Source organism: Penicillium nucicola (assembly GCF_028828085.1).
Source record: "Penicillium nucicola strain IBT 29836 chromosome Unknown utg000003l, whole genome shotgun sequence".
Taxonomy (NCBI): domain Eukaryota; kingdom Fungi; phylum Ascomycota; class Eurotiomycetes; order Eurotiales; family Aspergillaceae; genus Penicillium; species Penicillium nucicola.
The window spans coordinates 3176966-3197908 of NW_026643127.1; the positions used below are offsets into that span (position 1 = coordinate 3176966).

A 20943-nucleotide genomic window follows, 5' to 3' on the forward strand; every position below is an offset into this window, starting at 1 on the left:
GGAAAGATGGATACCCGGCTAGCGGTGAGCCAGTCAGTGCCCTGCAAAAGGTAATAGCGCACAGGCCGGAGGCGGCGTTCGACCACCACAACGAGTTTTTCGAAGATTAGCACGTTAAATGAACGCCCTCGAAGTTGCGACTAATTCAATAGACAACCGATGATTTTCCCGGGGCCGCATTTGCACGTTTTTCGCTTTGACCTGCAACTAAGCGTAAAGTACCGACCCCGCGGGGAAAGAAAAACCGCCGGCAGAAGGCTGAGCCGCCTTATGTAATGGTATCGAGTCGGTAATTTCTTCTCTTCTCCCCGCAAAAGTGGTCGCTTACCATATCCAGGGCCCTTCACTCCGCAATTTCTCCGATCCGATTTCGACTTCATATTCATCTGACCGTTGGACTTCCCCCTACTTTGTGGTAATGGGCATTCCTCGCTGTTCGTGAAATCTCTCCTGATCACGGGTCCACTTCTTTGCGCCATGTCTATTCTAGCACGCCCCCCGAAACGGAAACTGCACGAAGTCGAGCCGCTGGAGGATGGCCCTCGAAAGTACAGTTCCAGTGGGTTCGCATCCCCCGTCGTATCCATGTCCAGACCGTCCTCTCGTCGATCGAGCGAACACCGAGAAGTTTCCGACTCCCATTCGCTGCCGTCCTTGCGGGAACTTCACTCCAATCGCGGATCGCCCGTTATGTTCGAGAACAGTCACCTCCAGACCCATCGCACCTTCAGTCCAAAGGCATCCATTGTGTTGATCGGAATTCGTGGCACGGGCAAGTCGAGTCTCGCGGTTATTCTTGCCGCAACCTCCGGCCGGCGCTTGATCGATGCAGACCGCTACTTTCAACAGATTGTGGGATGTTCTCGTGCGGCATTTAAAAAAGAGAATGATGGCCTCGTATACCGACAGCAAGAGGCGCGTGTCATGGAGTCTATGCTGGCAGATAACCAGGAGGGATGCGTGATTGCTTGTGGGGCCGGATCGATGGAGCGCAACGGACAAAGACTTCTCAGGGAGTACGCCCAAACGCATCCAGTGATACACGTCATTCGGGACCCAGAAAGCATTCAGTCTTACCTCAAGGCTTGGGATACCCAGAAGGTCCGCCATTTTCTCGAGATATCTGGCCCGATCTACCGAGGTTGTTCAAATCTCGAGTTTTTCAATCTCTCGGAGACTAGAAGCGACAACACGGATAAAGACGACGCCAATACATCGCCAGCACATAAGATCGAACCACGATCACATACCCCCATCCCGTTCTTGACTTTGAAACGGGTGCAACGGGACTTCCTCCGCTTCATTGCATTTATCACTGGCGATATCGCCGAGCTGAACAGCCAACATGCATCCTTCCCACTCTCGCTGCTACCTGTGGAATCCAGGAATTATACTTCTGCGGTTACTGTTCCACTTTCCAAGCTAGGCGAGCAAGGTGTCGACATTGAAGAGCTGGAATTCACTGCCGATGCTTTCGAGCTGGCAATCGATGTTGCAGACCCTTCAGCCCAACCGGGAATCGATTCAAATATTGCAGACAGCATCAGTCAAGCCGTGGCGAACATTCGTCGTAACATTATCGTCCCCTTGATATACCACGTTGAAAGTTATACCACCCCTGGTGGCCCCTCATCGCCTACCCGCACTCCTGTTCGTTGTACCGACGAAACCTATCTGAATCTTGTTCGACATGGGCTGCGCCTCTCTACAGGCTTCCTCACTGTAGATCTTTCTCGTGATGACCACATCATATCCCAGATCATTTCAGCCAGTGGTCGGACTCGAATTATTGGCCACTTCGAAGCTTTCCAGCCATTGCCGGGAGGTTGGGATGGTGATGAATATATGAAAATTTATGAACGAGCCAAAAGACTCGGATGTGATGTTGTGCGATTATTTCAACCCGCGGAGTCCGCGGAGGACAATCTTGCAGTGCAACGATTCCGCCATCGAGTTCAAAGTCTCCCCGTTTCTGGACTTCCCTTGATTGCCTACAACACAGGCCCTCTCGGCCGCATGTCTCGCTGTTTCAATCCAATTCTTACCCCTGTCACACATCCATCCCTGGTCAATCAGCCGTCAACCCAACTACGCTCAGATATCACTGCCCGCGAAGCACAGCAAGCTCTCTACAGCTCCTTTACGTTGGATCCGATGCAGTTCTTCGTCTTTGGTGCAAACACTACATATAGTATGTCACCGGCCATGCACAACACGGCATTCAAAATATGTGGGTTGCCGCATAAGTATTCGATCCACCAGTCGCCCACTTTGCGTGGGTTGAACGATCTAGTCGAGAATCAATACTTCGGCGGATCCAGTGTCAGTCTTCCATATAAGACAGAGTGCATTCCTCTGCTTCATTCCATGTCTACACACGCTCGCGCCATCGGTGCTATTAACACCCTCATCCCTATCCGAAATTTCAGTGACACCAACAATCTCCTCCTGCAAGAATCCTCAGTCTTCCTTGAGAAGAGTCATGCAGGTCCTATCAAGGGTCTTCATGGTGACAACACCGATTGGATTGGTATCTGCAATTGTATTCGCCGAGGCTTGTCCCCTGCGAACGCGGTACGACCGTCATCTACCGGCCTTGTCATCGGTTCTGGTGGAATGGCTCGTGCTGCGATCTACTCCATGATCCATCTCGGCATACAGAACATCTTCGTTCACAACCGTACTCTTGCCAACGCAGAGAAGTTGGCACATCACTATAACCGACAAGACCTTCACATCAAAGAAGCCCTTGGATCCGGACGTCCCACGGTCCACATCATCGCTTCGCTATCCGACCCTTGGCCCGCCGATTTCAAACAACCCACCGTTGTAGTTTCCGGTATTCCAGCTCACAGTATCGGCGGTCAGCCAGCGCCGAACTTCCAAATGCCCACCCACTGGTTGGAAAGTCCAACAGGCGGTGTCGTCATCGACGTAAGTCATCATTCCCACAGCACCCTCAATCTCCCATGAGTTCCATCTAACCACCTGCTATAGCTGGCATACAAACCTCTGAACACCCCTCTGATGAAACAAACTCGCGCTCTATCCCATCGCGGGTGGGTCGCCTTGGACGGCCTCGACGTCCTCCCCGAGCAAGGTTTCGCTCAGTTCGAGTTATTCACCGGTCGTCGCGCGCCTCGGCGTGTCATGCGGAGTATCGTGCTCCAAGAGTACAAAGACGATGAAGGCAATGATGATCATGACGCAATACAGGATCGACTGCAACAGATGGACGGGCAACCCAGCTGAGGCCTTTCCCCGTTCCTTCAGGCTGCCATTGACCTCCTGTGGCATAATCTTACCCCGAGCTGAGCTCTTACACCATAACAAAAGTGCTATAGCGTAGTGTGCAAGCACTAGGGAGGGATCACTTGACCTTTCTGTGGCATTGAAGCCCATGTGCATTGTTGCGCTTGTGAAATGAGTGATATGTTTATATATATGTCTTAACGATACCAATACGAATGTGCATTGCACTGATTTCTGTTACTCGCATCCCTAATAGAGCCGAATGTTGCAGTCTTCGCTTGCGTCAATAACTTGGCAACCATGGTGGACTTCACGTTCCTCCTCAGTCAACCATTGAAGCATCGCCAGAGGAGGGATCGAAACCCCAAACACTGTCGCTGTATCTTTGATGGCTTGGAATTGAAAAGGAAGTCAACGGCGAGATCTAGGCCAACTCATCACATCCCTATGTGATGCCAGGTGGGGGAACTGGACGAAAGGTGAGCCCACAGATCCGCAGAAATAGACCAACAATACCACCAACACACAGAATGGAAGGTTGACCCCCAACAAAACATGATAGCTGTGCATAATGTTAGAACTCAGAGGAGATATCTTTGAAGAAATCCTGTCATCTCATGGGAGCAGGTCAGCTGTGTCATGTGGGATGCTATGCTCAATCATGAAACACATGACCTGCAGACGCTTGAAAAGTGGCACGATTCGCGACAGGCCAAAGCCGTGCGAGTCGGAGATTAGCGATTATCTGATTGATAACCGGGATCCAGCTGCGCTAGTGAACTAGCGTGAACGTTGGGCTCCGCTTCAACCTTGGGAGTTTCCCGTGTGAGCTTGAATAGTTAACTTGGACTACCAAATTCGACACTGTAACCTGGGAATTGCTGTCGCGATGGATTGCACAGAGTTGGGTTGGATTGGGATATATGTGTGGGTTAACGCGTCTCGGGCAAGCCCCGAATGCGCCAGGGCTGACCCACCACAACAAGGATTATCGCTTAAGTCTGCCAGCTGGAGGAGGGTCCGAGGACGTCGCGCAGAAGCCCCCGCTAAGAAGGCTGTTCCTCATTTGCGCTCGGCGAATCAAGCCATGGCGACGGAAGCCAAGACGAGCACAACCGCCGCAGCCACCCGAGTTCGTTCTCGGAGTGCTCTCTTTGCTTTTTGTTAAGCATCCGACTTCGGGCCAGGTGGTCGAGATGGGTAATGATCTGCCTTGTCTCGTGCGAGCTTGAATATTTAGTGTTGGTGACGTCTGGGTCTGTTGGGATTTCTCTACTGCCAGCCACGATGCACGTTCACCCTCTAATACGCCGAGCGCGAACGGTATATCGGCGCATGCCAAATGGAGCAGCTCGAGAGAACACTGAGACAGGAACAGTACTCAAAAGCAAAGCACAGGTAAATCCCGAAGGCCAGGATGATCTCACGTTGAGCTACACCACTTCCGAGCCCCGCGACCACATACCAGATGAACATGCCCAGCGGGGTGTTCAAGATGTTGAGGCTGTGGCATTGACCTGGTCAAAAGGCTACCTGATTGCAGTCTTCATCAAGTATGTATCTGGTCACACGGCACATTGCCACAATGCATGTGCCATCAGGTCCTAACCGCACGAAATCCCTAGTATTTGGTGCTTATATTTCGTTAATGCATTCCAAGCAACAATGAACACCAGTCTCAATCCCTATGTGACGAGCAGCTTCCAATCACATTCGCTCTCTGGGGTTCCCACTGCGCTCGGCGATGCCTTTGCGGCTGCCACATACCTTCCAATGGCGAAGTTGATGGACGTTTGGGGCCGCGCCGAGGGGTTTTTATTTATGATAATATGTCTTACGATCGGATTGATTCTCATGGCGACCTGTCAAACATTTGAAACATACTGTGCCGCCAATGTAAGTCTTCAGATGCTAATTAAAACTAGTGGATATGCGTTGGTTGTGAATTGGACTCAATGCTGACACTGCACTCTCCAGGTTTTCTGGTACATTGGTTTCTACGGCACAGAGTATGCAATCGATGTTGTCACTGCCGATGCTTCGACCCTTCAGAACCGTGCCTTTGCATATGCGTTTACATCCTCCCCATACATTATCACCGCTTTTGCTGGACCAAAAGTGGCAGAGCAATTTTACTATGAGATTTCCTGGAGATGGGGGTTTGGCGCCTGGGCAATCATCACGCCTATCGTCGCTACACCTCTATACGTTATGTTGAGGTACAATCTTTATAAAGCTGAAAAGGAGGGATATAGGATCAAGAGACCAAGTGGTCGTACCATGTTGGAGAGTATCTGGCATTGGACCGTACAGTTTGATTGTGAGTTTTCAGTATCGTCACCTGGTTTTATCTGACCCAACCCCGATATTATGAGTTCTAACTTAAAGTGATAGTGTTTGGTGTCTTGATCTTTACTTTCGGGCTGGTCCTTTTCGAGCTTCCATTCGATATTGCTGCTTATGCTCCCGATGGCTGGGCCTCGGGGTATATCATTGCGATGCTTGTCGTCGGGTTCTCGATGCTATTCTTTTTTGCAATTTGGGAGAAATTCCTGGCCCCCGTGCCCGTGCTCGAGTGGCGTTTGCTCACGAATCGTACCATCATCGGTGCGATTCTCCTGGATGCAACCTATCAGCTTTCTAACTATTGCTGGAGCTATTACTATACCTCCTGGTTACAGGTGAATAATGATCTCACTATCACCACCTCCAATTACATTAGCAATATCTTTGACATGGTCTCGGGTGTGCTTCTGCTTCTTCTCGGATGGTTTATACGCATGGTTGGTCGTTTCAAATGGACCTTGTACATTGCAGTTCCACTTTACATTTTTGCTCAGGGACTGATGATTCACTTCCGCACTCCAAACGGCAACGTGGGCTACCAGGTGATGTGCCAGATTTTCCTGGCTATCGGAGGCTCGGTCTTCATTCTGGTTGAGCAGCTTGCAATTTTAGCTGCTGTGGATCACCAACACGTTGCCACCGCCCTCGCTCTACTGAATGTGGCTGGGACCATCGGAGATAGTGCAGGAATAACCATCAGTACAATCATTTGGCAGGAGACGTACCGAAAAGCTCTTCATCGATACCTTCCTGCATCGGCGTTGCCAGATCTTAATAGCATTTACGAGGATCTCACAACTCAAACGAGTTATCCTATTGGGACCCCAGTCAGGCTGGCGATTCAGAAGGCCTACGCTTATGCCGAACTCAGACTGCTTGCTGTCGGGTGTGGTATCATGGTTCTAGCAATTCCTTGGACTATTTTGATCAAGGATATGGATCTTAAGAAGAAACCACAGGTCCGGGGAACGGTCTTCTAGTTACGATTCATTACTTTGCAACTAATGCCGGTTGCCTTTTTCATTAGGCTGTTCAAATTCAAAAGTGTGCTGCTCCTCTTGGGCTAACCATGAAGAAAATTCGCCTAGTTGCCAAAATTATTAGTGTCAAATGGGCCACACGCGTCGATCTCGTGGGGCCAAAAAAGTGGGTGCGAAGGCGGGTCGTCGGGCACCAAAGTACTGATTTAAGTGATCATACCGTAGTTTAGCTTACGAGTAGTGACGAGTTTAAATAAGAGAAGCAAGTGTAGATCCAAGGTGTTGATAAAACCGAACCCGATATCGGATGGGACTCGAAACGCTCTAAGCGCGTGGGGCTAGGGCCGAGGGCGTTGGCAGTGAGCATCCCACTAGCATCAATGTTGCATCACCGACCTTGGTCTCTGTGCTCACCCTGCCATAGCCTTAAGCTATTCACGGTCCTGTCCTTGGCCGTCGCAATACCCGTATGACGACCACGACCGACCAGTCAAAACAGCTGGAGCTACACAACCTGCTATCGTGGATCTTACCATGTGCCACGAAGGTAAAACGCAACAGATGGACTTCGGGTTCTCTAGATCTGACGAGATTGAGGAAATAAAAGATCTGAGCGAACTCGTTTGCGAAAATAACGGAGCGGTTGAAATTGTCAAGGCGGGAAATCTCACAGCACTCGTCCAACACTTGACTCGCCATGACAGGCTTGACGCGTCTTTCAATCGGATATTTCTCACCACATACGAATATTTCACATCAACTCCAGAGCTGATCGATCTCCTTGTCCAACGGTTTGCCTGCCCACCACCTATCGCTCTTGACTCAACTCAAGCAACAGAATGGTCAAACCAGACAAAGCCTTTGGTTCAAGTGCGCGTGATCAATATTCTAAGACAATGGCTTGAACATTTTTGGCCTGGACCAGACGGACATGATGATTCTAATTTACTGAAGCTACAGTCTTTTGCGAGAAGTGCTGTCAAGGAGACAACTGCGGCGCAACAACTGCATGAGCTTGTTCAACGTCGACTTGCGGGCCTGGAACTGAAAAGATCTCATCCATCCACTCCAAAACCCCCGAAACCGATTCTCCCCCGAAAGCTGAAAAAATTTGAGTTCATCAAACTTGACGCTAAAGAGATCGCTCGTCAATTAACAATCATGGAAGCGTGCATGTTCAGCAAACTGCAGACGTGCGAATTGTTACATAAAACCTGGCAAAAGAAAGAAAACATTGATACTTTTCATCCAGCGCACAATTCCAAAGCGTTGATTCGATACTTCAATCAGCTTTCGAATTGGGTTGGCGCCCTTATAATTGCAGAATCGGAACTGAAAAAGCGAACGCAATGTATAGGACATCTGGTCAATGTGGCCACCGTATGATATAATCCCCCCTATTCAAAAATATGGATACAGCCTAAGACTAAAGCAACAGGAATGCTATAATCTGCAAAATTATTCTGCCGTGATATCTATTTTATCGGGACTAGAAAGCGCCCCAGTTTACCGACTTGCTCGGACATGGGCAATGGTTACCCAGCGAAGCTGCGATGCACTAAGACCCTTACAATCCATGGTCTCAAGTGCACAAAATTATAATGCCTATCGTGAAAAGATCCGAATGGCAATCCCACCTTGTATCCCGTTCCTTGGTAAGTCCGATTGGAAATTTATTGTCAAATCCCCACCACTAACGAATGATATCATGAGCAGGCCTTTTCTTGAAAGACCTGACCTTCATTGAAGATGGAAACCCATCCATTACGCCAGAAGGCCTCATCAATTTCCACAAATGTTCCATGCTAGCTTCAAGTGTTCATGATATTCGGCGATTCCAACAAACATCCTATTGTCTACAAATTGTTCCAGAGATCCAGGAGTACCTTGTTACTCAATTACAATCCGCCCCTGATGTACATGATATGTATGAAAGAAGCTGCATGCTGGAGCCTCGGGGTCGTGGCGAACACAGGCACAGGGATTCTTATACCCCCACCGGGGGTATGACAACCTCCATGGTGATAGCTTGTATGATTTTAGATGATTAATGTTTGTATCACAGAAAGACTAAACACACTGTACTTATTCGGTAACGATAGCTGGTAGTAATATTGAACCATTTCATCAAACGCTGGTCAGAATAATCGTCAGAAGGTCGAAATGGTAGTAAATTTCGAAAGTAGAATGGTTCTATGGTGGGCTAATTTTAGCGCCATGAAGCTCCGATTTGATAGTATATTGCAAATCATGGAGATGTCAACTATGCGCGCTAACGGCGCCCCGGTTATCACGGCATATAATTCAAGCTCTTTAGTGAATTATTTGTCTTAATCGGAATATCGGCATGTCTGTGGTTACAGCTGCTCCATTTCCGAGCCACCGAGGCCCCGAGATCCCGAGAGACCCGGCCCGAATCCTCAAGTTGGCATCGATCATTCGGGAGTCCGGCCCGAGTGACAAAAGCTTAGTGCAGTCTTATCCATGTACAAAGTTTTTTTGATATTTTTAATTGCTAAAACATCTTTTTAAAGTAAGAAGACAAACGGGAAGTAGGGTGTTAGGATGATTGTTATCACGAGCCAAGAGGATTCTACTTTGATCAAGAGATGCAGTATAGGGAAATTTGTAAGCTAAGAAGAAGAATCTATGATTAGTATATCTGAGGAGAAAAACACATTGTAGTCATCTTAACAAACAGGTCTGATTGAGATGGCACAAACAGACTCTGATTGCCTAACAGATATCAAATAATTCTCCATGCTTGCCCAGATCCCCACGCTAGGCATAGGGAAAAAGGTGCCTCGTACAATCAAATTTGCCCACTGCGTAAACAACCGTGGCATATGTAAATAGTAGTATCACATATTGCTCCCACCAAAAAACCAAGATACCGAAGATGATCTAGTATCGCGATAATTGTCAAATTGGACGAAGGACAAGCATCTTAGACAGAAAGAATCTCACGGTCAACAGTTTTGACATGCTTCATGAAAGAGAGCAGTCGCTGTCTTCGGTTGTAGATGTTCCTCAAGTCGATGCGAGCCTTGGCCTCGGCATCGTTCTGTCCGGTGACCAAGATGAGCATGAAAAACGTCTCAATGATACTGGGGGGCACATTGGAGATCAACTGTCCAGTGAGGCTCCAGTGCATGGCACTCGATGTAATGATACAGCCGATGGTTAGCAGAAAGCCAGCCACAACCATGAGTAGGTTTGAGCTGATTGCATCCATGTAGCGAGACGCACGTTGACTCAGAGATGGCGCTTTGGATTCTTCGACCGAGGGGATCGGCAGGGATAGCCCGTCGAAAAGTACATTGTCATCCTCAACTAGCCCATCGACTTGGGTTTCAAAGTACTGGTGAACCTTTCCTTGAATGTTGCGAAGAACGAAACTGTCGAACAAACCCACAAGTCCGGCATAGGTACCGATGAGAAGCCACCAGGTGTTGTTGAACTTGAAGACGGGTCCAACAGATGCCCAGGTGATAATGACCAATAGGAGAATGATGAGTCCCGCCAATGTACCAATGACGTCGGCATAGTAGAAGACGACAATTTGGAGGTAGCTCTCCTTCGGCGGCATGATTATCTCGCTAGTATTAGGCCGATCGTCCTGGCTGAGACGACGGAGTTGTTTCTCAAGCGCCGAGTCGAGTCGGAAGATTGCTTCGACACAGTTGTGGGTGTATGCTGCATAGCATTCACGAAGGCAAGCCAAGAATGCGAATACAAAAACCATCAGTGCAGAAGTGGCATCGTTGATGTACAACTGCCACCGATTTGACCAGCCACAGTAATGACCAAAACCTAGCCAGACAAAAATACCGACCCAGTACAGACCAACCGTTATGATATGTCCAAGCAACTTAGCAGAAAGGATGATGGACCGGGCAAAGAGGCTTTTCGTCCGGAGTCCATGATCCAGAGAAAGCAGAGGCTCATCCTGGCACTTCTCTGCGATGCGGCGAATAGTGTCAGGATCCATCTTTGCCTTCAGTTTGACGAGCATTCGGCGGTGGCTGCTGCAACGAGATTTCATCTCAGCCATAGCGGATCGCTGCTCCGAGTACTCTCGAAGTAGTTGGCGCATCAGGAACGAGTCGAAGACGTAGCACATAATAGCTTGAACATCGGATATCATGGCGACCCAGACGACGGATTGACCAAAGCGGATACCCATGAGAGCCCAAGTAAGGAGGCCTCCAAGAATTAGCAGGAAGACAGGAGACGAGCCAGCAATACACACGACAGCATCCAGCCAACGGTCCACCAGACGCGGGCTTGCCTTGACCTTGTAGCCCGAGGTATTCTCCTCCGTGACGACGACATCAAAACCAGTGTCCGAATCCTTTTCCAACACGACACTCTGCGTCTCCGCAACTCCCTCAACCTCGCACCGGAAGACAGGCGTGTAGAACTGCATTGCGACAGAACATGTGATTACTGTATGGGCGCAATTTTGAATAGTTCCAACGCGTGATACGATCACAGCCGGGGTTTCTAAGGCGAAAGAGTACCTCGGGAGATGCGCCAATGACTGCGGGCCCAGTCAGTGTGTCCGTGATCGGAAGATCGACGAAGACAGAGAGGTTCATAGAGTAGAGAATAGCCATTCAGAAGTGGAAGCAGGACACAGGATGTGTCTTGGTGCGATTGGAATCGATTGTGGAAAGAGAAGACCCTGGGAAGAGGAAGAGAAAGAAGATGGGAAAGGGAAGAGAGAAGAGGGAAGAGGGAAGAGGAAAAACTCGCAGTGAGAGCTTTAAATACCTCAATTCGCGCAACTCACTTCTTCTAAACTAAAAGCGTTGTTTACTTCTCCACTGACTGAACTTGGCGGATTCACGGTGCGCGTTTTGTTTTCACTGGCCACATACCCACGATGCAATCCAGCCCTCAAGCTATTGAAGATTGATGATAAGCATTCTTGTCACAGGTAGCGGTTTGCCATGAGCCCGGAGCAACCCAGAAAGGAGTGGAAGAGTAAGGTTTGCGATGGTTTGCCGGAAGGAGAATTTACGAACCCGAGGAAAACTCAATCCAGCACATATGAAACGGTCAAGCCTGTTAAAACTTACGATGAACATCCAGAGTGGTTGATTCATATGGTTTGGTCTCTACTAACAGATTTTCGGACCCCGGAAATAAGAGTCTTCCTGTGGTATTCAGCCTGATTCTGTTCATCTGTTCTCCTGGTGCATGATATGTATAGCGAGTCTTAAGAGAGGCACGAATAACATAGCAGGACAATTAATCTCCGCTATCTTTTACTGATTATATGCGTGTCGTCTGGATCTTTTTCCTCGCTGATTTTATTTTACAACTTAGCAAGCGATTAGCTTCTAATTAAGCACGTGCTGTGGGTAGAAAGAGGTTTTGCCTCATAACTTTAGTCCGAATTCAGCCATCAGTCCTACAGTATGCCAACAGCTTCCCTGCGGGGCCTTGCAGAGGTCTGACCGAGTTACTTTGCCTCTAGTCACCTTGAGTGACGAGAGGACTGGAATTCAAGATCGACACTGAACAGTACCAATGACTAGATTCACCGTGACCCCTACACTAGGGGGAACTCAATACATTACTACGGTGCCCAGGCGCTGTACTCACTGAACCTTTGCCTGTTTCGGTCCACAAGATCCCAATCGTTGAAAGTCGTATCTTGCAAAGTCAGTACAAGCAGACTTTTCAATGGAGCAGTCCAAGGGTTTGGTCCAATAGATAGCACAATCCAGACTGTATCCTCGTGTTATCTGTTTCACAGGGAGAATTGGTGTCAGATCCAAGTTTTCAAGCATAAGCAAATGGTGTTGCCTAAATTTCCACCCGTGTTGGGTCTTCGGACCGGCTGCAGAGGTAAGCAGACGGACCTAAAAAGCCTCATACTTAGGAGAATTGCTCCCCGTAGACATTGTAAAATTACTTTAAAATACATTTCACCGCTGTTGAAATCCTCATTCATTAAATTGCATTCCATTTATTGTACCAAAAAGCTATTGGAGTAAGAAAATAACCTCATGAAGTCTATGGGAACCGTTCGGGCACTGCGTTCTGTTCATGAAAGACAGTGCGGCTGTAAGTGACGTGATACTCTTCAACGCTTTTACACAAACTGAAATGATTGCACATGAGATTCCTGTCAATAAATTGATATGAGACTTGACAGTCAAGAACGATTTGATATTGCCAATATACCAATTCCAATATCACGACTGACCAAGGATAGTTTGAGGGATCACAGATGGGCTTCATGTCTCAAGTTGCTGATGTTTTGTGTATACTCAATTCATCAGGTGGATGATACTGACTCCATTTATCTTGGAACTTGTTCAGAAAACATTAAGGACTGCGATAACAACGTATGCTGAGCCGAAGGCTCTGGATCCGAGGAGGTGGCAAGGGACCAGCTGCAAAGGATATAGAAACCCAAAGACCACAATCTCGCCGTGTTCTCTGAGTGCGTTATTTGCTCTCTCGGCTTTGCTGGATATGCTTTGACACTACTTCTGATCGGTAGGATTGCTTAGCATGTCCCACGGCGCTGTGGTTTTGAGGCCTGTTGCTCAACAGTCTTGAAATCGTGTGCATAGTAAACCATTGAGCATCTAGTCAAGCAAACTACGCATTGGCTAGCGGTCTTGCTCACTGATTTGCTCAAAATCTTTCTTTGAATCCATCGGCTGTGACGCTATCTACGCCTTCTCGAAGAAGAATGCGCAAAACGTAGTTCTGTAGTTTGCGCGACCAGGTGGGTGTGTTCCAGTATCGGAGTTTGAGGCCGTGCTCATGGGCCATGTGTACCTGGTTCCGCACAATTGAGAGCTGATGCTCTGTGAATCCGTTGAAGCCCACTACCCCGACTGCCGTGGTGAAATCAGCAGAGGTATAGTAGCTGTTCTCAGCAGTATAGTTGTGGTTCTGAAAGTGAGATCCCGAATGCAAAAGCGAAAGCTCGGAGAGAGGTGCATCGTAAAAAATGTCTCTAAAGGTACCACTCTCCAATATCCGATGGAATGGCGCGTTGCCGGTAGCGACGATTGTAATCGGCCCTTGCACGATAGATGATCCGTTGAAATAAGTCAAGAATCCGTCCTCTCGAAGGGATTGAAGTTGGTGAACAAGTAGAGACCAGATGCGTTCCGGGTCCACGTCAAAATGGATCAGCAACACCAGGGTCTGTGTGGGATTATTGGCAAATGCACCTAGGAAGTTGTCTTCCTCCCAGTTTTCCCCAAATTGTAGCGTTTCCAACTCCGTGCTTTCCTCGCGAAGTACCCTCAGAAGAGGACCCAGATAAAGGCTTCGTAGATTCAGTCGTCGTGATAGCATTTCAGGATTGGTTCCAACCAAAAGCTCATTCCCAGATGGATACACAGTTATTTCAATGCCGGCACAGCCCGCAGAAATTGCTGATTGAAATTGCAGTTGGTGTCCATGAACGCTGTGTGAGTTACAGACCACGGGAACTTCTTCGCGGGCAGTCCAATGTGAAAAGAAGGAGGATGGGCCATTGAAAAAACCGAAACCTTCATCATAAGAGCAAGTATTATATCTGATGAAAAGGCCATCACTTTGTGAAGCTAAGCAGAGAAGTTTGAGGATACCGCTGGTTTGAAAAGAAAAACAGATTAGCTATGTTTGACCAATCAATCTCGTGGGTATATTCATAAACAGTGTGTAGATTCTTACAGAATAGTCAACAGTCCCCAACAACAGCGCTGTGTCGTTCGTCTCGAAACTGCATGTTTTGACAGTAGAAATGAGTTCCAGAATTCAGTCCTGTAAAGAAAAACATTCCGCGAATTCCTCCTGGGTATAGTTCCAGGTGGGGGAAGTTCCCAAGGCTCCTCCGATACGCAAGTATTTGAAGACATAGTTGTTCCCTTATTCGAAAATGAAGCCAAGAGGTGTCACTCAGGATAAAGATACAGTCATGTAAGCTTCTTTAATTTCCCTAGAGCCCCTGATTGAATCATTTACGCGGGAATATTTCATGACGGACCCTGTCCACATCGAAAATCCGTCTGCCTAGACGCTCTGACCAACCCTTGTGCAGTGAGTGGTGTTTTTCCATGGGTCTCGGCGACGAATTAGGCTAAGCTTGATGGACACAGGGTGCTAAATTTCACTAGGTGGAGTTTTCCGGAAAGCTTGATATCGGGAACCAATCCAGTAATGCAAGTGACATTATCATTTCACCCTTTCGGATAAACCAATGTGACTGTGCGGAAGTAGAAATGGGATTCTACCGCCAAGAAGGCTTGGCTAACTAGAATTGAGCTTAGCACCGAGGCATAGCCTCTCTGGACTTTCTGGCATCCGTAATTCCTTTGATTGTGTGTCCTAGACCAGCTGGTTGGGTCGATAGATAGGGTTTGGGGATCACTCGCTGGCAAAACCCTGGTCGCTCTCGTATCAAATCTTTATCTGAAGGCAACACGTGCGGATGGTTAGCCAGTGGGATTTGGGGGCCGCGTGTTTAGATCGAATTTGCTTTTTCTTCTTCCGGTCCAGGACCTCACTCATGCTTCAGCTAGCCCATCTCTACTGTATACTTACGTAGTTTCTACCGTCCAAAATAACCTAGTATACTAAGCCATAAGGATACTCCTGTTCTATTAACTTTGCATGATGAGCAAATTCAACGCAGCAAATAATGGGAAGGGAAAACTTTATTGAGTCAAGCAACTATGTTGCTGCTAGCCAGAGTTGGCTCACGTCACAACTTCAGAGTGCCTAGGCATCTACTGCCACTGACTTATTAAAAATCAGACTTTAAATTGATCCTTGATTTACGATCTTGTCAATTGATTGGGAATTCAATCATGCCTGAGATTCGTACATGTGGAAGCCCAGAAATTACTGCGATTGGCGTTCCATCTTTTCTATGTTCTGGAAACATTCATTGGAACTCATGACTTACGCGCAATGTAAGAAGAAGAGGTAATGCGAGGCTGAATGATATTTCGTGGATTGAGTACTGCCAATGAAACCTTTACTGCGGTTGAATAGATCATCAACCAAGCTTCGCGACAAAGACGCGTCTGTCTGTCGTCATCCCATCGCCGCTCTTCCATGGCTTTGGTAAGAGATGTAGGGCTATTTACCTTTCTTGTCATTCACAGCATCTGAAGTTTGGGGCTAACATAATTCCGAGGGGAGTTGTATCACCCCCTCTGAAAGTCTTGCCGAACTACTCTAAATCGCTTGATTACTTATAGCCTACAACGTTTCATTATTTCATTCTGTTGACAATTGATCAACTACCCGCTCTTAACAAGGTCATTAGTCGAGTAAACCGGCATGATGCCCCATTCCCCATCGCCAAATCTTGAGGCAACCTCTCCGATCACCAGTAACCCCTTCGTCGACCCAATTGCAGACCCACCAAAGTTCGACATAGCTAATGCAGCGGCTGTTGAGAATCAGCGACGACGAAACGGTCGCAGGGGGATTGATTCTGCCAAAGTTGTGGTACCTCAACCGAAGAAAAGGCTGTTCTTCAATGAAATTGGTGATACTCTAGCGGACCAACTCTCTGTGGACCCTGATCAAGACAAGAACCAAGGTTTCCTGGGCTTCTCTACTCTCAAACGTGTACACGGTAGCCTCACCATGACACCAATTGCCTCACCATGCGTTTCCTCCGGGGATAGCAACAGTCGCATGCTAACAGGATATTACGACACACCACTCAAAAGTTGGGACAATCTCACTCATGAATATGAGATTACCATTTCACCTCCCTTGACAAAAGCTGACTCTGAGTGCCATCGTGGAGGTTCTCCTCATATTCGGTCCAAGCCCCAGTCGCACTTGAGCGTGTTTAGCTTGGATAACTTCTTTGCGATGACAGCAATTGAACAACTGACAGAGTGCTACGGAAAGGTCGCTCATATGGGTATCTTGGATCCCAGCTACCGTTTCTTTGTAAATGAAACGCGTACCGCAGCACTGTCCTTTAAAGTGCAAAACGGGATCGCAATCGTCGGTGGAGATCCGCTGTGTGAACCGAGTATGATTCCGGCTCTTCTAGCAGACTTTGCAATTTATAGACGACGGCATAGCTGGGGAATAGCGTTTCTGGGAGTCAGCGAACCATTTGCACGACACTACGCCAAAGCACACGGGTGGACGACAATGAAATTCGGAAGATCGCGCGTCCTCAATCCGCAAACAAACGATGTACTTCTCGAGCGCAGTGGAAAGCGAATCCTAACACAGACCAGACAGCTATTGGACCGTCGCAAGGGAGGGATTGCACTTGGTGTTTACGCACCTGCAACACACGGGGTAGATCGCCAGCTGCAAATGGAGCTATTGGCCATATACGAAGCCTGGCGCACAGATCGCAACATCTCCGGCATCCAGCAAGCTTTTATAACTGTATATGATCTCTTCGCGCTACCAGCGATGATGACCTTTGTTTACACCCGGGACCCTGACGGCCGCCCCAACGGCTTCGCTGCCTTACGCCGCCTCGGAACAGTTGGCTATCACCTCGATCCCTGCATCGCGATGCCAGGAAGTCCCAAAGGCATAAGCGATCTTCTTGTCGTCGCCTGCATGGCCCTTCTTCATCATGCCGATGTTTCATATTTAGGCCTCAGCTTCGAACCCCTTGATTCCATCTCTCGGGGAGATATCGCCGGCGTACCACCTCTAGTCTCTCATCTAATTTGTGGCTTGTACCGCCATGTAGTTCATCGCCTTCCTTTGCGCGGCAAAAAAGCTTACCACGATAAATTCCGACCGGATTCGTCCCAGGACTCTGAAATTTATCTTGTGTTCCCAAGATGCATGACATCTCCGCGCAACTTACTAGCAATGGCACATATGGCGAACATCAGTTTGTGCAACGTCTTCTGGGAAGATATTCGGAAATGGGCTTCTAAGTGCAGGAAAAAGTCTTCGTCAGAAATGCCGTCAGATAAAAGGCGCAGCACCAAGGAGAATGTGTAATGTCTTGGACAGAGTGATGAAAGAATACAACGTGGCATTGAAGCACGCTGTACTTGAGATGGATTGAAAGTCATGCTATAAAATGACAAGACAATTATCATAAATGTGACTTAGTCTTGAGCTAGCACAATGATTATTGGTTGAGATCTGAAATAATTTCCTAATGATGCTCCATTGGACTCACCGTGTGGCTATTTCCGTCTTCCAGATGTTACCATGCGCACGAAGATCGCTGCCATACCATGAATTCTTCTTTTCGTCTCATTTCCTGAAATTCAAGTGGCATGGCTTTCTCCATGTCATAGATCCAGTTTGCTAAAGAATATTTTGATTTTTCATCATCTAGTTGATCTTTTTGTAGGTCTAAAAAGTGGGAATGGATTGAACTATCTAACAAAGGAAGCCTTCATCGCTTCAAGGGTTCGAAATGCCTGACTTCGTACGCGTTATTTTATCTTTTGGCTGGATTTCACTTCCTGTACCATAGCTGGCAAGCGCCTCGACGCCTCTCACTTGTGGCAATGACACATCGTTTCGGCAGCCTCTTGCAACAAATCTGATCCCATGCACCAAAAGGTGGCAGTGCGCAAATCGCCTGCATTTACCTGCCTTATTACACTTGGAGTCTGGGAACAGTCTAGACTAATCACCAGAAGAGTTAAAGGTGAGATCGAGACAATGGACTTGATTTCGTATTTCAATGACGATTTGCCATAGAAGTGAGGCGTGGCTACCACGTTACAGAGAGCTACAATGATATTAAATTTACATGAACATCAATATTTGGGTGAAAGAAATACGATATACGCTTCGTTTTCGTTCGAATAATAATACTGGAATAAGTTGGGTTCCAAGGGTCACACTGGCCGGATTTGGTCAAACAGGCAGTGGTACCCACTCATAGTGGTCGGGTGTCATACAATAGTATGAGCTGACCAGGGGCAGCCTTCCGGAAACGGGGAATGTGGGTATTTCGTCACCGTTGCGCGTCTAGATATAAGCAAAGCCCCAGAATTTGCAATTGGACTATGGTAAGTTAAGCTTTCGCAGATAATCATATCCCTTGCATAGATGTCAAATTCTATGCCCGCGAACACAACATCACGCGAGCTTTCTACGTTTGATACAAAGCAATGCTCGACCATAATCTGTCATACTTTATAAAGTTGATGGGATAGCGTGCAAGATAGTTTCTAAGTCCCTAGGGCATATACTACTCACCATAATGATGAGCTTCTGGCGACACTTACACCGCGGGGCTTTTAGAGCCTTCTACGCCAACAAAAGCACAACACATGATGAAGAGAATCTTGGTTGTGGATCTGAATTGTTGAGATGCACACGAAAAAATCGACAACGGATACCAAGGCCGAAAAAGTCTACCTGGCTTATTATTCTAATAGATCTGGTGGTCGTTTGCCTGCTGCTTCAGACTTTCGAGCCCCTCATTATTCTGCTACGCAGAAATGAAGAGCTCTTTGGATCGCGGGTAGCTCTGCATACTACTTACACGCCTGATGCCGAGCATCAAAGAGCCTCTTCGTGGGAGATACCGCGAATCCTACACCAAACCAGTGCCACTGAAACGATACCAGACAAGTGGATTCAGTCGCAGCAGAGTTGCAAAGAAGCCTATTCGGACTTTGATTACAAGGTAGGCATTATCCACATTTTGCGAAAAGTGCCATCAACCAACCCATCGAGGCTGAGTGTCACGCGGAATGAATGAGTGGACTTTACTGATTGATTATCTAGCTATGGACCGACGAGTCGGCGCGAAACTTCCTTTCTATCGAATACCCTTGGTTTGTCGATACCTGGGACAAATACAACTTCCCAATCCAGCGTGCAGATGCTCTACGCTATTTTGTTTTGTATCATTTCGGTGGTGTCTACCTCGACATGGATACCTGGTGCAACCAAACATTACCCATTCACGAGATTGAATCTGACACATCGACACAGTACGCCTTGTTCAAATCAACAGTGCCGACCGGCGTGACCAACGACTTCATGGTAACCACTGCAAGACATCCAGTTTATGCGGCAGCAATTGCCAAGTTACCCATCTTCCATGCGATAACTCGCCCCTGGGCTCAATGGCAGCCATACTGTGCCATTATGATATCCGCCGGGCCCATGTTCCTCACTCTTGTGATCAAGGAATACTTGATTCAACAGCCTTCACTACCCTCGCCGATAGTAGGGGTTATCAATGCAACGCAGTTAGCGCCGTACACTACCGATCTGGAGAGCGGTACTTGGCATAAATCCGATGCACGTGTGCTCATGTGGATTGGACATAGGCCATGGACTTGGTTCTTGATGGGAGCCGTCGGATTAGCGATTGGTCTATCGATCTTTCATCGTGTGCTCATGATGATCTTTGGTGTACTTCGCAGGGTCAAGTCCGACTCCTGCAAACCGAAATTGGCCAAGGCATCATAACAAAAATAGTATAAAAGAATTGAACTTCAACGGGTATTAACTAATTGTAATTATGTACATGATTCATCCATCCAGCGAGAGTGTTGGGTCAAAGAATAGTTTCATATGTATGACAGGACTTGGAGCCACGATCAGAGTCATTGCAGTAGGTTGCTTGCACAACTTTCTCTAATCTCAACAGTGAGGTCCCCTAGAATACCTTCAAAGGGAGGGGTAGACACTGTCACGATGTAATTTTCGTCGTCCACATTGGCCAGATGAAATTCGTTTCCAAATCTTTTCCAAGGCCCGTTCCAATACAGAGAGGCGATCAGACTCGTTTCGTCGCAGTAGAGATCAATCATGCCCTCGATACCGTGGCCTAGAACTGCACTTCCGCAGATCGATACCACAGTAGTTTTACCATGTGGAATTGAGATCTTGTTGACATCTTCAGGGGAAATGATTGTGAAAGAGTCGCCCTTATTGTAGGGCTGGCCACTAGTAGTACTATTAGTCGAAGAACAAGCAAGTCATCATTCAGGTTCACGATCATACCGGACGCAAATGAGATTCCTTAGAGAAATGGGGTTTCGGGCCAGATGGTTTTCTATGGTCAAAGAAATATGTTGTGTGGCGTGATAATTCATCAGATCTGACTGGGAGTAAAATGAAACTTTCTGATAAACTGGGCAGTTCTTCGAACTCATATACTTTTGCGCTGATGCTCTGATAGGCTAAAATCATCAGTCATTCAAGATAAAGAAGCCTCCCATTTCGGCTTTGGGTTTTAGGCCGACGATAAGGTCTCAGCATGGATTGAGATGTCACCCGATTGAATGGATCAGGAGACGCGTAACCCATCACTATTCAAGAACCGCATACATGGATAACCAAACCCTAGTTATCCATGGCAGTGATGTCACCCGAGACACACTTCGGCCGATGCGTGGGGCGATTGTCGGCATCGACG

General features: G+C 47.6%; 7 protein-coding genes across 7 annotated transcripts; 5 read left to right on the plus strand and 2 right to left on the minus strand.

Annotated features, from left to right (window-relative positions):
- Positions 1-477: 477 nt before the first annotated feature.
- On the plus strand, positions 478-3252 carry N7511_004761 (putative quinate pathway repressor protein QutR; the record flags this gene model as incomplete). Its single annotated transcript, XM_057127186.1, has 2 exons — positions 478-2934; positions 2998-3252. The coding sequence occupies 2 exons, from the start codon at positions 478-480 to the stop codon at positions 3250-3252; spliced, it is 2712 nt and encodes a 903-aa protein (XP_056986076.1).
- Positions 3253-4539: 1287 nt separating this feature from the next.
- Positions 4540-6578, plus strand: N7511_004762 (uncharacterized protein; the record flags this gene model as incomplete). The annotated part of the gene is made up of 4 exons (XM_057127187.1): positions 4540-4805; positions 4878-5148; positions 5230-5572; positions 5647-6578. 4 exons carry the CDS (start codon positions 4540-4542, stop codon positions 6576-6578), a joined length of 1812 nt encoding a protein of 603 aa, XP_056986077.1.
- Positions 6579-7112: 534 nt separating this feature from the next.
- On the plus strand, positions 7113-8629 carry N7511_004763 (Ras-GEF domain-containing protein; the record flags this gene model as incomplete). The annotated part of the gene is made up of 3 exons (XM_057127188.1): positions 7113-7958; positions 8017-8233; positions 8295-8629. The coding sequence occupies 3 exons, from the start codon at positions 7113-7115 to the stop codon at positions 8627-8629; spliced, it is 1398 nt and encodes a 465-aa protein (XP_056986078.1).
- An 896-nt stretch (positions 8630-9525) lies between these two features.
- On the minus strand, positions 9526-11007 carry N7511_004764 (uncharacterized protein; the record flags this gene model as incomplete). The annotated part of the gene is made up of 1 exon (XM_057127189.1): positions 9526-11007. One exon carries the CDS (start codon positions 11005-11007, stop codon positions 9526-9528), a length of 1482 nt encoding a protein of 493 aa, XP_056986079.1.
- A 2228-nt stretch (positions 11008-13235) lies between these two features.
- Positions 13236-13910, minus strand: N7511_004765 (uncharacterized protein; the record flags this gene model as incomplete). Its single annotated transcript, XM_057127190.1, has 1 exon — positions 13236-13910. The coding sequence occupies one exon, from the start codon at positions 13908-13910 to the stop codon at positions 13236-13238; it is 675 nt and encodes a 224-aa protein (XP_056986080.1).
- A 1977-nt stretch (positions 13911-15887) lies between these two features.
- Positions 15888-17543, plus strand: N7511_004766 (uncharacterized protein; the record flags this gene model as incomplete). Its single annotated transcript, XM_057127191.1, has 1 exon — positions 15888-17543. One exon carries the CDS (start codon positions 15888-15890, stop codon positions 17541-17543), a length of 1656 nt encoding a protein of 551 aa, XP_056986081.1.
- Positions 17544-18768: 1225 nt separating this feature from the next.
- N7511_004767 (glycosyltransferase family 32 protein) lies at positions 18769-19991 on the plus strand (the record flags this gene model as incomplete). The annotated part of the gene is made up of 2 exons (XM_057127192.1): positions 18769-19197; positions 19299-19991. 2 exons carry the CDS (start codon positions 18769-18771, stop codon positions 19989-19991), a joined length of 1122 nt encoding a protein of 373 aa, XP_056986082.1.
- Positions 19992-20943: the final 952 nt, after the last annotated feature.